Source organism: Onychomys torridus, chromosome 13 (genome assembly GCF_903995425.1).
Source record: "Onychomys torridus chromosome 13, mOncTor1.1, whole genome shotgun sequence".
NCBI classification, from domain to species: domain Eukaryota; kingdom Metazoa; phylum Chordata; class Mammalia; order Rodentia; family Cricetidae; genus Onychomys; species Onychomys torridus.
Window position 1 is genome coordinate 56,068,256 of NC_050455.1, and position 14,706 is coordinate 56,082,961.

The 14,706-nt window shown below is 43.8% G+C and overlaps 1 protein-coding gene across 3 annotated transcripts in view; it reads right to left on the reverse strand.

Moving 5' to 3' along the window:
• Positions 1 to 14,274, reverse strand: part of Ptpn2 (protein tyrosine phosphatase non-receptor type 2) — a 66,221-nt gene extending 51,947 nt beyond the window's left edge. Inside the window, exons 1-2 of one of the 3 annotated variants that reach the window (XM_036204861.1) lie at positions 14,082 to 14,273; positions 428 to 518 (exon numbers count right to left, since the gene is read on the reverse strand). In XM_036204861.1, the coding sequence (XP_036060754.1) occupies positions 428 to 518; positions 14,082 to 14,150 (160 nt within the window). In that variant the 5' untranslated portion in view covers positions 14,151 to 14,273. Of the gene's footprint in view, positions 1 to 427; positions 519 to 14,081 lie in introns of those variants that run through there. The other 2 variants (XM_036204860.1, XM_036204862.1) reach the window with 2 other exon arrangements.
• Between the last annotated feature and the right edge of the window lie 432 nt (positions 14,275 to 14,706).

Sequence of the window (14,706 nt, forward strand, 5' to 3'; positions counted from 1 at the left end):
GGTGGAGGTGGCCGTCTGACTATAATCCCAGGACAAGTTTTAACAGAGCTGGGAGTGAGCCAGACTAGCGGGAGCAGAATTTTGGGTTCAGGCAAAGACCCTACCCCTGATATAGAAGGTGGAGCATCATCAAGGAAGACCCCTGACACATGTGTGTGCACACATGTGAGAAAATGTAGTAGGTATTAAGCATTCTGGAGGCTGAGGCAAGAGGACTGCTGCAATGAGGTCATCTTATGCTACACAGTAGCTTCCAAAACAGCCTGGACTACACAGTGAAGCCCTGTCTCAAACAAAACAAAAAAGTATATAAATTTTTAAAAATGGCTGTACTAGTCAATCTACTCCAAACCCTCTATTTCACTGTATCATGTCTGTTGAAACAAACTGAAAAACACACACATGCATATAAACCCACAGTACTTACACGGGCTTACATCTCTGTATCTGTTGCGATTTCTGTTTTCTGGAAACTTGGCCACTCTATGAGGATAGTCATGGGACTCATTTCGAATTTCCTTAAAATAACAAAAATATATTTTAATATCCCTGCTAAATTTTATATAGCAACACATATCCTCCCAGTCAATATAGAATAACATTAAGCACTTATGTTAAGTACTGTACAAAGCACAGTGTTTACGTCATCGCAAACCTCACAACACTAAAGGAAAGGACCCACACTTTAATGAATTAAATAATTTGCCAAAGGTCAAGTATGTAGTGAGTGGCAGCCTCAAGACCAATCTTCAGACACTGAAGTCTTTATCTACTTACTACTTATAATTAATAATTTAATTAAAATTCCCTCAAATAAGCAGAAACACTTTATAGAGCAGAATTAATGCAACAAAATTAGACATGTCATATTCAAATTCTGATTAAAACTCTTATTGTGCTGGGCAGTGGTGGTGCACGCCTTTAATCCCAGCACTTGGGAGGCAGAGGCAGGCGGATCTCTGTGAGTTTGAGGCCAGCCTGGTCTACAAAGTGAGTTTCAGGAAAGGCACAAAGCTACATAGAGAAACCATGTCTCAAAAAACCAAAAATTAAACAAACAAATAAATACATAAACTCTTATTGTATCTACCTGAATTTTAGAGTTGCTATCTTAAAATTTCTATCTTTCTTTTTAAAAACTTTCTTGCCACATAATTGTACTTTAAGAGTAAAAGTATTCCTAAAATTTACTTCTAGGGCTGTAAAGGTTTAACAACAATGTGCAGGTTCACTTTAGGACCCATAAGGTCCTCTTTCTCCAAACCAATGTCTGTCTGTATTTGCGCTGAGCCACTAGTGTGTCCATAAATAATGGCCTGGTGTCATCTACTAGATACATTATTCCAAGAACTCATCAGGTCAAACAGAAATGAGAGATGGGGGGGGGGACCTCCAAAAAAGAATGCTACAATTAAAGTTCAGACTTTGCTCACATTATTCTACATATATACATATAAAGTATATATTTAACATTTTTTTGTTTTGTTTTTTGAGACAGGGTTTCTCTGTGACACAGTCCTGGCTGTCCTGGATCTCACTCGGTAGACCAGGCTAGCCTTGAACTCACAGAGATCTTCCTGCCTCTGCCTCCTGAGTGTTGGGATTAAAAGCGTGAGCCACCAACCAGCTAGTCTCTTCTTTATGGGGGAAATTTCAAGACAGCCTAATTATTACTGATTCAGATCTACAGTGAAAAAGCGCATGTGGGGTGGAGAGAGAGAGAAAATGTGCATGTGGAAAGAAAAAGAGCATTAAGAAGTTTAATGCTGCCAACATTTGTGTTGGATTTTCTCTCTCTCTTTTTTTTTTTTAATTTAAGTAGAATCATCATATGATTCTACTCAGTATAAAAATGGAACATTTAGTGTTATCATACCAATCTTGCCAAATTCACTTGGCTCCTTCATATGATAGAATTATAAACTCTAAAACCACAGAAATATACCGAAACACTAAGTATTTTCCAAAACCTATTAATAACTAATATAACTCATCTATCTTTGGTATGTCCTTGACAGTAGCTTATTACAAGTATGCAGTTCAATAAAAATTTGCCTTGCTTGCTAGGCGGTGGTGGTGTACACCTTTAATCCCAGCACTCAGAGAGAAAGAGGCGGGTTGGAGATTTAGCTCAGTGGTAGAGCACTTGCCTAGCAAGCGTAAGGCCCTGGGTTCGATCCTCAGCTCCCCCCAAAAGAGAGAGAAGCAGGCGGATCTCTGTGAGTTCAAGGCCAGCCTGGTCTACACAGTAAGTTCCAGGGCAGTAAGAGCTACACAGAGGAACTCTGTCTCGAAAAACAAACAAACAAAAAAAGGAAAATAAAATTTACCTTGCTGGATATAACATGTTTAAGGCAAAAGGGGGGAAATCACTTTTAATATTATGCATATCAAATAAAAGCACAGGAGAGCTGGGCATAGGTGACACATACACCTGGGAGAGTGCCTTGAGTTTGAAGCTAACCTTGGCTACAATACCAAGTGCCAGGCCAGCCAGGGATACACAAGAGCTTATCTCAAAGACAGAGAACCAGATGGTGGTGGTAGGGAAGATTTGAATACAAGACTGAACTTTTTATTTACGTATATGCGGATGTAAAGATGTGTGTATGTAGACATATATATTTTGGAGATAGCTCAGAATTTGAAATAAGTGGTGTGTGTGTGTGTGTGTGTGTGTGTATATATATATACTAAAGACATCTTTTTTCTTTTTTTTGGTTTTTCGAGACAGGGGTTCTCAAGTAGTTTTGGAGCCTGTCCTGGATCTTACTCTGGAGACCAGGCTGGCCTCGAACTCACAGAGATCCGCCTTGGCTCTGTCTCTCAAGTGCTGGGATTAAAGGCATGCACATGCACCACCACCACCACCACCACCACCCAGCAAAGACAGATCTTATAATTAACTTGAAGTAAGTAATACCTGGTCTAAAGTATAAGTTCTGGGGGGAGGGGGGAATTTACTGCAGTGCAGTTATTGGAATTAGGATAAACAAATCCTTTTGGTTAAAAAAACTTTGTTTTGTTACATATTGAAACAGCTTTTTCATTTTAAATGGATGTACCTATAAAAATCTTAGGCTGTAGAGCTGGCTCAGTAGGTAAAAGGGCTTGCCATACAAACTTAACTTGGAGTCCAGGTGGATCCTTGTGAGTTTGAGGCCAGCATGGTCTACAGAGTGTATTCCAGAACATCCAGAGCTACATATAGAATACCTGTCTTGAAACCTCCTCACACCTTATAAAGGAAATGCCCAAGTCATGAGGAGAGCTGCTAACAGGGAGTGGAACCAGGCTGGAGAAATGGCTTAGAGGTTAAGAGCACTGGCTGCTCTTCTAGAGGTCCTGAGTTCAATTCCCAGCAACCACATAGTGGCTCACAACCATCTGTAATAAGGTCTGGTGCCCTCTTCTGGTCATACATGCTGTATATATAATAAATAAATAAATCTTAAAAAGGGGGGGGCGCTGGAGAGATGGCTCAGAGGTTAAGAGTACCGACTGCTCTTCCAGAGGTCCTGAGTTCAATTCCCAGCACCCACATGGTGGCTCACAACCATCTGCAATGAGATCTGGCACCCTCTTCTGTATACATAATAAATAAATAAATCTTAAAAAAAAAAAAAAAAGACAAGGGAGTGGAACCAGCTCAAGAGAAAGAAGTGTGTTGCAGTCAACAAAGCTGAATGGTGTTGGTGATCTGAAGAGTGTTTGACATCAGACAGAGATGAAGAGTTATGTTTGCCCAGCTGGTTTTTGGTCTTGCTTTAGTCCAGTATTTTCCTGCATTTTGGAATGGTAATACATATCCTGTGCCATTATATGTTGGAAGTATGTGATCTGCTTTTTGATTTTCATTTTTACAGGTGATTACAGTTAAGAGTGAATGAATCTCAGAAGAGACTGAACTTTAAAACATTGTTAAAAACATTGATAAACTATGGGGACTTTTAAAGTTTGATTAAATGAATTTTGCATTATGATATTGTTACAAGCTTATGGGGACCAAGAATGGAATGTGGTAGTTTGAATGTAATTGGCCCCCACAATCTCCTAGGGAGTGGCACTATTAGGAGGTGTGGCTTTGTTGGAGTATGGCCTTGCTGGAAGTGTGTGTGTCACCATGGGGGCCGGTTTTGAGGTTTCCTATGCTCAGGATACTGCCCAGTGTCTCAGTTGATTTCCTGTTGCCTGCAAGATATAGGACTCTCAGCTACTACTCAAGCATCATGTCTGCTTGCATGCTGCCATGCTCTCTGTCATGATGATAATGGACTGAACCTCTGAAACTGGAATCGACCCCCCTAAATTAAATGTTTTCCTTTATAAGAGTTGCTGTGGTCATGGTGTCTCTAACAATAGAAACCCTAAGACTTGACCTGAGTTTGATCCCCAGAACCCACTGTGGAAGGACAGAAACCAAGTTTTAGGTGACCTTTATACATGCATGGCATGAACAGACTGTACTTACACATGTAACAAAAAAAAACCCCTTAGTGTGTCAAATAATTTTTTTCTACATTGTATCAACTTAAAAGGGCTAAGATTTCTTGCAAAGTTTTTGTTTGTTTGGTTTCTTTTGTTTTTTTAGATAAGGTATTGATTTGTAGCCCTGGCTAGTCTCAAACTCATGGCAAACCTCTTGTTCTCAGACTTCTAAATTCTGGGATTACATGACACTTAGCTTACAAGTGTTTTTGTTTGTCTGTTGAAGTAATGCTTTTAAAATACAAAATATTCTGAGTATGGCGGTATATATGCTTGCAATTATAGCACTTTGGAAGTAGAGGCAGGAGGATTTAAGTCCTTTCCCATCTTAGTGCACTTAACACACCATGGCTCTGACTCTTTCAGCTTGAGACACAGCAGCAAAATCAGCAAAGTTCTTTATCCTTCCAATTGCTCAGACATAAGATTTGGCCTTGGCATATTTTTAGCAATTGCAGCATTCATTTTCCTTTCTTTCTTTTCACCTTGTTCATCCTGGTGGCCCAGGCCTGCAAACCCAAGCACTAGGCCAGTAACTTACAGAGACCTAGCTTAAAAATGTATTTATGGGGGTGGGGTGGGGGGATGACTGTGGTTACGGTTCAGTGGTAGAACATCTGCCTAGCATGTTTGAAGCCATGGTCTTGATTACTAGTATCCCCAAAAGAAACAAAAACACACAAATCCAACAACTGTCACCAGATATGATGACCCATGTCTTTAATATTGGTCCAAGGCTAAGCTGAGCTAAATAGTAAGTTCCAAAGCAGTAACAAACAGCTATAGATTGAGAATTTGTCTCAAAAAACAAAAACAAGTCAGCTTGTCATGGTGGTGAATGACTTTAATCCTAGCACTGGGGAGGCAGAGGCAGGCAAATCTCTGAGTTCCAGTATAGCCAGGGCCATAGAGAAACCCTGACTCAAAAAACAAACACCAAAAAAACAAGTCAGGAATGGTGGCACATGACTTTAATCCCAGCACTAGGGAGGCAGAAAAAGATGGATCTCTAGTTAGAGTCCAACATGGTTTATATTGTGAGTTCCAGGCCAGCCAAGGATACATCGTGAGAAAGACCTAGTCTCAAAAACACACCAACCAGCGAACCAACCAAAGGAAAAAACTCTTCCTACTACTAAACCATGGGGTTTTGTTTGGTTTGTTTGAAATAGGTGATGATAAATTACATAGGCTGACCTGAAGCCTTGCTCAGAATGACCTCTAAGATCATCTCCAGTCTCTCAAGCATCAGTGTGGGTCACAACACCTATTTCCAAAAGCAATGTTCTAAAAGCAACTGTGTGTTGGGAATTAAAAGACTAAGAGGCCTGTTGGAGCCCACTAGGTTTCCTAGGGGCTGTACCCAGCAGGACTGCGTAAGAGGTTGACTGGACCACGGGCCTAAGTACCAGGTGTTTGTAAGGGTCTAACTAGCAAGGGGGAGGTCTTTTGCTCCACCCCTTGACATTGTTATAAACAAACACTTGGAATAAAGTTCTGGGCCAGTAAATAAGGATCCAGGCCCACTCGAGTCTATCCTGTGTTTCTCCTCTCTATTTGTAACTAAGTCTCTTCTTATCCCTCAATCCTCAAGAGTTCCTGGAGTAAATAAGTGTGGGGGCTGGTCCTCTACAGAGACCATACCCTCAACCAAAAATATTCAATTTATTCTTCCCTGCAAAAATTTAAATAGTAAAGTATGAAGTAAAAGTTCTCATGTGCAAAGTTCAGCTAAAAGCTGAACATCTGGTTTTCGATCAAGAACAATCCTTTTCTTAGCTCCTTCAGCGTCCCCCCCCCCCCAAAAAAACCCACAGAAGTCACAAAAACATTATCACAAACATCACCAATTGTAATAAAGCAGAATACTCACTTAAACATCAGTTATGTGAGCTGCCATGTGGATGCTGGGAACAAATCCAGATCCTCTGCAAGAGCAACAAGTGCCCTTAACCGTGGAGACATTTCTCCACCCCTGATGTCAAAGATTATAACAGGTGCTCATATCCAGCATGGGCTGGTAGGTTAGAAAGTTACCCAAAGAAAGCACAACTTCAGACACGAATATGAGGTGTTAAGTAACAGGGGAAAGAAGGGGGAACAGTTGTGCAAAGGAAATTACATTCTAGAGGCCTCAAGAGGATGGTGGATACACACATTTCCAAGAACAGAACATGGTGGAGGGGGGGCGAGGAAGAAAAATGACATGGGAAATAAAGCCACAGAGGCACCACCAGTGGTGGGGTGAGGCAGAAGGGCTGAATTTTACATTGTGGGCACTGGGGAAGCAGTCATTAAAGGGCTGAAGTAGAGCAATAGCTGTGTTCGGTTTACTAACTCTTCTCACTTCTTCCCTTCAAGTTGTTTCTCTAACATTTAGACTTACCTGCACTTCTCCCAACTTTCTGTTCCCAACTCTGCACAACTGTAATGCACTGAAACTGCCCTTTAAAGAAAGAACCTGACCCTCGGGCAGTTCAATTCAATGAGTCCTTTTAGCCTTGATTGTACTTGCTCCACCTGTAGCAAGTGACCCTGTGGGCTATCAACTCTCCGTGTTCTTCAACAGCGTTTCTCCCCCACTTTCTTAATTCCCACTCTCCAGTCTTCACTTCAAGTTTCCTTTCTCTACCAACTTTTCAGAAACACCTGCTGAAGTCAAGATGACATCCTTGGCCCTCAGCATTTCCAAAACATCTACATGTTACCTGGGTAAATTTTGTTGGGTTGAGACAGGATCTCAGTTAAGCACTACTGTGTAGGCCTGCCTGCCTCTGCCTGCCGAGTGCTGGGATCAAAGGCACGCACCACCACGCCTGACTACCTGGATAATCTTGATGAATAGGGCCTAGAAGTCTCAAACCTTAAACAGCACCTATGTGTTCCTAAGTTCTAATTGTATGTATGGACAGGAGTCCTCTCTTCTGGAGGCCACATTCAGTTATTCCAGTGTCTTCTAAGTAACTCAACCATATGTACTTTAACTTCGTGTGTTCAGTGGGGGAGGCCCAGGCCCAGAGGTCAGAGGACATCTTTCAGGAGTCAGTGCTTGCCTTTAACCTTGTTGAAGCAAGCTCAGCTCCCTGTGCTGTGTACTCCAGGCTAGTTAGCCTGAGAGCTTCCAGCTCATTCTCCTGTCTCTGCTATCTTGCCTTTCAAGTGAGTGCTAGGACTGCCCGACAACAACATCTTTTTTTTAACAGGGTTCTAGGGAATGAACTCAGGTTGTCAGGCTTGTGTGGCAAGCACTTCTATTTGCAGAGCCGTCTCCCCAGACCTACTTTAACTTTTCAACTGTGTTGTTTTTCCTCTATTTTTCTTGCCACAGTCTATGTTCAAAGGCTTAACATTTCAACTTGACAGACTTCCCAGTGCTGTCTAACCTAGCCCTATCCAATCAACATGATCTAATTAAAAGTAAAAATAATACTTCCAGGTTTAAATTTCCTTAGTGAGTCTCTATTATATTAAGTCGTTCAAACTCTGATCTACAAGAACCTTCTAGGCTCTATCTTATTCTTCCACACTTCAAGTTCAGAGCAAACTCAGCCCTAGACTACACTGTTGGGAGCTCTCCCTCAGTAGTCAACGCTGTGGCTTGTGCACACTTCTTTCCCTGGAACACTATTTTTCTTCCACTCCCTTGATCTTTTCTCAGTGGATCAATTTGCCCTTCAAGACTGTTAGGCCCTTTCCTCTAAAGAAGCTTCACTATTAAGGTTGGAAAGATGGCTCAGTTAAAAGCACCAGCTGCTTTTCCAGAGGACCAGGGTTTGAGTCCCAGCACCCATATGGTGACTCATAACCATCTGTAACTCAGCCCCAGGGGATCTGATGCTCTCTTCTGGCCTCCTAGAGCACTAGGCACAAACATCATGCACAGAAATACATGCAAGCACAGCACACACAAGTTCATTCTGGGTGTACCACTTTTTGAGAACTATATATAGTTCCAAAAATACTCATTCACACAGCATCCTGTGCTTATTACTAGCTTTGTACTAAGCACTTTAAAAAACAATAACCAGGGGCTGGAGAAATGGCTCAGCCACTAAGAGCACTGACTGCTCTTCCAGAGGACCCAGGTTCAATTACCAGCACCCACACAGCAGCTCATACCTGTTTGTAATTTCAAGATCTGACACCCTCACACAGACATATATGCAGGCAAAACACCAGTGCACATAAAATTAAAATAATTTTTTAAAAAAACAAGGTTTTAAAAACTTTTTATCTTTTCCACTACAACTTCATACATATAGACAATATGTTGATCATATTGTTTCCCATCCTCCAATCCTCTTATCAATAACTCTCCCACTTGTTTTTGAGACAGGTCTTACAAGACCAAGTTAACCTCGAACTATGCACCCAAGTATAATAGTGAACCTCTAATCCTTCTGCTTCTACTTCCAGAGTACTGAGATTCCAGGCATGCACCATTATACTCTAATTTTGGTGGGGGCTGAACCCAGGGCTTCATGCACACCAAGCAAGCACTCTATCAACTGAGCTACACCCCTTGCTTTCACATACAAAACACTTATTTATTGTGTGTGTATGCCACAGCACGTGTGTTGGAAGAGAAGAATGTGAAGTCAGTTCTTTCCTTCCACCTGTACATGGGTTCCAAGAATAGAACTTGGATTGCCAAGCTCTGGTTAGCACCTTTACCTGCTGAGCCATTTACTACTTCTCACTAGGTTGGACACTAATGAATGTTGTCTGTCTTTCTTTCTCTATTTTATTTTGATTTTTCAAGAAAGGGTTTCTCTGTGTAGCCCTGGCTGTCCTGGAACTCGCTCTGCAGCCCAGGCTAGCCTCAAACTCAGAGATCTGCCCGCCTCTGCCTCCTGAGTGTTGGATTAAAGGCCTGTCACACCACTGCCCAGGTTAGTATTGTCTTTAAACAGTGCCAACTATTAGCACCTAGCACCCACCGGGTTTGAAAGAACAAATGCCCTTTAGATTACGAGACTAACACAGGACCTGCTAAACCATGAGGCCAACAAGAGAGCAAACTAGGAGCTTCCAAAGAGGTCCTCAAGACTCATTGAATCAGAACCTTGGCAGTAGACATCTTGTCTGCAGCCTTCTCTGTGGAATAGGGAAACAGATGCTCTAGAATCCTAAGAAAGCATTAAGTCCAAACTCTTCCTGACTTGCTTTTACTATAACACCAATTAACAGAGTTTAATGCTCTTGAGCTTGGAAAAGAAAGTACCAGCATAAACTACTGTTCTGCTTAAAGATATTGGGTACTAGTATACAGAGGAGTTTTCTGAATTCCTTACAATGGAGTATGAAATTTTCAGTGAAACAAGTAGGTGCACTTTTCCTGTAATTATTTTCAGACATTTATTTATTGGTCATGCATGCATGTGGAAATCAGGGAAGCACTTGTAGGAGTCCGTTATCTTCTTCCTTCACGTGGGCACCAAGGATCAAACTTAGATTGTCAGGCTTGGTAGGAAACACAGGCTCTGAATCATCTTGCCATTGCCAGGGCTCCACTTTTTTTGTCTTTTAAAGATTTATCTTTATTTTTAATTGTGTGTGTATATGTGTTTGTGCACAGGATTGCAGTCCCTATAAAGGCCAGATCTCCTGGAACTGGAGTTACAGGCAGTTCTGAGCTACCTGATGTAGATGCTGGGAACCAAACTAGGGTCCTCCTAACCAGAGCTCTCTCTCCAGCCCCCAAACCTTATTTTTTGAGACTGGATCTCTCAAGGAACCCGGAGCTCACTGATTCAGCAAGGCTGGCTCACAAGAGAGCCCAGAGATTTGCCTGTCTCCACCTCCCCAGCACTAAGATCAGAGATGTACACCTGGCTTTTTAATGTGAATGGTGGCCATCTAAATAAACACTGGTGCTCATGCTTCCATGGCAAACTTTTACCAAATGAGTCATCTCCCCTACCTTCCAATTTTTTAAATTTTAAATTTTTAACTTTGTTATTATTGTGAGTGCACTTAAAAAGACACTTGTATGGAGGTCAGAGGACAATTTGTGAAGAAAGGCGATTCTCTCCTTCCATGTGGATCAGAGGACTGAACTGAAGTCATCTTCAGGCTTGGGAACAGGATGAGTTAATGCACAGAGCCACCTTGACAGCAAGATTTTTTTTCTGACAGTCTCAATTACCCTAGGCAGGCTGGCCTAGAACTTCAGATCTTTTCTGGCTCCACTTCCCAAGTGCTAGGATTAAAGAATGTGCCACTATGACTGGCATTTACTTATTTAGAATCTTTTTTGTACACAAGATCCTACTCCATAGTCCGGGATGGCTTGGAACTCACTCTGTAGACCAGGCTGGCCTCAAACCCAGGAGATCTGCCTGCCTCTGCCGGGATTAAAGGTATGGGCCACCAACGCCCAGCTACAGGCTAGTCTTAAACTCACAACAATCCTCGTATTTCAGCCTCCTAACTGTTAGGTTACAGGCTGAGCCACCACACCCAACATTAAATGCCCTTTTTTTTTTTTTTTTTTCTTTTTCTGCTGATCAGAGGAATCACAACTTTCACTGACTTCTCAAGGACATTAATGTTATACATGTGTATACCCAATTAAGCCAAGTATGGTGGCTCATACCTGTGATCCTAGCAGTTAGGAGATTGAAGCAGAAGGACTGCCACAAATCCAAACCTAGTAGGGATATATAGTAAATTTCAAGCCAGTATGTGATACTAAGCAAGACCTTGTCTCCAAAAATAAATGTTAGGCTAAATTAACTTGTAGTATTAGCCCTTTTAAAAATTGTTTATACAAAAAGAAAAGAGAAGAAAAAAATTGTTTATACACACACACACACACACACACACCCCTAATTTTATGTGTGTAGGTATTTTGCCTGCATGTGCACCAAGTACATGCCTGGTGTCCTTGGAGGCCAGAAGAGGTCTTCAGATCCCCGTGAACAGGGGCTAGAGATAGTTGTGAGCTGCTTGTGGGTGCTAGGAATCAATCAAGCCCCTCTGGAAGAGCAACAAGCTCTCACCCAATGAGCCATCTCTCCAGGCTCCTCTCACCTTTTTGTCTTTTTATACTTGGTCTTATTATGTAGCCCTGGCTGGCCTGAACTGTGTAGGCCAAACTGGCTTAAAAGTCCTATCGAAGCCGGGTGGTGGCGGCGCATGCCTTTGGTCCCTGCACTCGGGAGGCAGAGGCAGACAGATCTCTGTGATGGTCTACAGAGTGAGTTCCAGGAAAGGCTCCAAAGCTACACAGAGAAACTATGTCTTTAAAAAAAAAAAAAAAAAAAAAAAAAAAAAAAAAAATCCTAGCACCCAGGAAGCAGAGGCAGGATGGTCTGAGTTGTTCAATGCCAGACAAGGCTACATAGGAAATCTCAAAAAGAAACAAACAAAAACAAAACCACTTCAGAGATCTCCTGCCTTTGCCTGTTGAATTTCAGGATTCAAGGCATGTACCGCTGGGCAATCTTTTCCTTAATTCTGTACTTCTTATATCATTTGCATTTTTGAGGCAGCAGTCTCTGCCAAAACCATTCTAAGCACAGAAATGAGATCTGGAGGTACACGTACACACATACACATACACATACACATACACATACATACACACACACACACACACACACACACACACACACACACACAGAGATCAACTAGAATTTGCATATAAGATTTTCTACAATTTCATTCATCCCAGGACTTTGAAGTAGAAGTCCAAATATCAGGAGTTCAAGGCTAGCCTGGGCTACAATGAGACCCTGTCACAAAACAAAAATATAGCATAACACAGATTCTATCATTGGAAGAGTCCTTACTAACATTCTATAGAAATTAGTACCTGGGCTGGAAAGATGGATCAGTGGGTAAAAGGCATTTGCTGCCAAGCCTGATGACCCAAGTTCTATCACCAGGACCAACATGGTACAGGATAACCAAATTCTGAAAATTGTTCTCTGATCTCCACACAAATGCCAAGAGATATGCCTGCCCCCTCCCCATGTGATGATGATGATGATAAAAACTAGTTTCTTACTCTAACGTATGCTGAACCTGGCAAATCAGGGTGTTTAATATTATCGGTTGCTAAAGTGTTTAAGAAAATATGTTCTAGCCAGATGTGGTGGCACACACCTTTAATCCCAGCACTCAAGAAGCAAAGACAGGATTTGAGAGTTCAAGGTCAGACTGGTCTACAAAGCTAGTTCCAGGCCAGCAAGAGTTACAGACTGAGACCAAGTCTCAAAAGGGATGAGGGAAGAAAAAAATACTTAAAAAAAAAAAAAAAAAAAGCCAGGCGGTGGTGGCGCACGCCTTTAATCCCAGCACTCGGGAAGCAGAGGCAGGTGGAGCTCTGTGAGTTTGAGGCCAGCCTGGGCTACCAAGTGAGTCCCAGGAAAGGCGCAAAGCTACACAGAGAAACCCTGTCTCGAAAAACCAAAAAAAAAAAAAAAAAAAAACAACAACAACAAAAACCACCAACAACCAAGAAAATTTTACCGTCATCTAATTAAATGTAATGGGGTGGAGACATGACAAGAATCATCCAGAGGTAAAACGAGCTTTCTAGCTTCTTTTTGTACTGTTAGAATGAGCCAAAACATAAGGAGACTCAATTAATTCACCAATCACTAAATTCGATCTTGGGAGCAATATGTTAATGACTACCAATGAATCACTTGTAAGGGGAGAAAGTTTTGCCTGAATTAAAAGGTAACCCACTAGCTGTAAAAAAAAAATCACAAACGCTCGGAGTACAGAACACTTTAGCATGAGCTGAATAGGTAGGTAAAGCTATTCTGATGACAGAAATCAGCGGCAACCTATGGACATGTGGCCTCTCTGGGGCTGAAAAAAGGGGGTGCTTACAACCATCGGTGCACACTCGTTTGGGAAACGCGCCCCAAAGCAAAACTCACGTAAAGATCTGTGGTGCACTACGCACACGTTTATAAAGTCTGCCTAAGCAAAGGAAATTTTAAAGGGGACGCGACTCTGATCACTGATAAGGCAACCAAAGCTTCTGTTGTTCCGGGAAGCTCCCGCAGAGAATGACCCCACACTCCCGGAGAAAGCAGCCCATGAAAAGACTGACGATCCCCGATCCCTCGGGAGCGCTCGCCGCCGCTTCAGCTCCAGCTCTGCTAATCTCCACGGGCCCCCGGGATACAGCAAGGCACCGACACCCCGCTTCGCTTTCGCTGGCCCCGGCCCGAGGGCTCTCTCGCCCTTTTCGCTGCCCCGGCTACCAAGTGCGCTCCAGCCACCGAACACCGGGCGTCAAGAACGCTGTCGGGGAGGAAGTCGGAGGCTCTCACTCCACTCCCGACGTCCCTCGAACCTCTCCCCAGCGCACCAGACGTCGGGGCCGGGCCACGCAGCCAGCAGGCGCCGCTGTGGCGCCGCCTTCGGAACCAGCAGCCTGCAGCCACCCGGATAAACCCTGTCTAAAGCCTCGCAAAGGAACGAGGGCTTTCCGCGCAGGCGCGCCCCTGACGCGGCCCGCGCTCGCCACTTCCGCCCGAACGGGAGGCGGGGGAGGCGACTGCGGAGCCGGCAGGCGCGAGCTCGGATCCTCGGAAGACCCAGACGCCGCGCGGGCCTCGAAGACTCACCAAGTATAACGGCTGCCAGCGGCACTGAGCGTCCAGTTCCTCGAACTCCCGCTCGATGGTGGCCGACATGGCGGCGGGGGAGCGCGAGCGGGAGCGGAACCACCACAGCGGAGAGGCTCGGGCCCCGCTCTATCCGGGGAGAGCGCTGGCGCTGTGGCGCATGCGCGCTCGGCGCCCCGCCCCGCCCCCCACGTTGAGCCGAGCCGGCCTTGGGGAAAGTACCTGGAGCGTCGGACGTCAGCGCGCCGCCTCGGCGCCGCGTGGGTCGCACGTCTCGGGGGCGGGGCGGGGCGGGCGCGAGGGGGCGTGGTCCGGAGAGTGCCCAGGTGGGAGGGGCGGGGCCGGGCAACACCCTGGAGTGTCTGGCCCGGGAGGTGAGAAAGTCCCTGGACAGTCACCAGCCAGCCTCGCCTGCCTCGCCGCCCCAGTTCTTTTCTCCTTAGTCTTCAAGCTTTTTAAAATGCAGGATATGAATTCTATTTAAATAGCATTTGGGTTGGTCTGATGGCCTTTGTTCAACTTTAGAACACATTACCGTGATGTCGGTCCCAACAAGTTTTGTGCCAAACAAAGCTTCATAGGAAAAGGGAAGGCATTTGGGAGAGTGTCTTGTTTAGAATAAGAC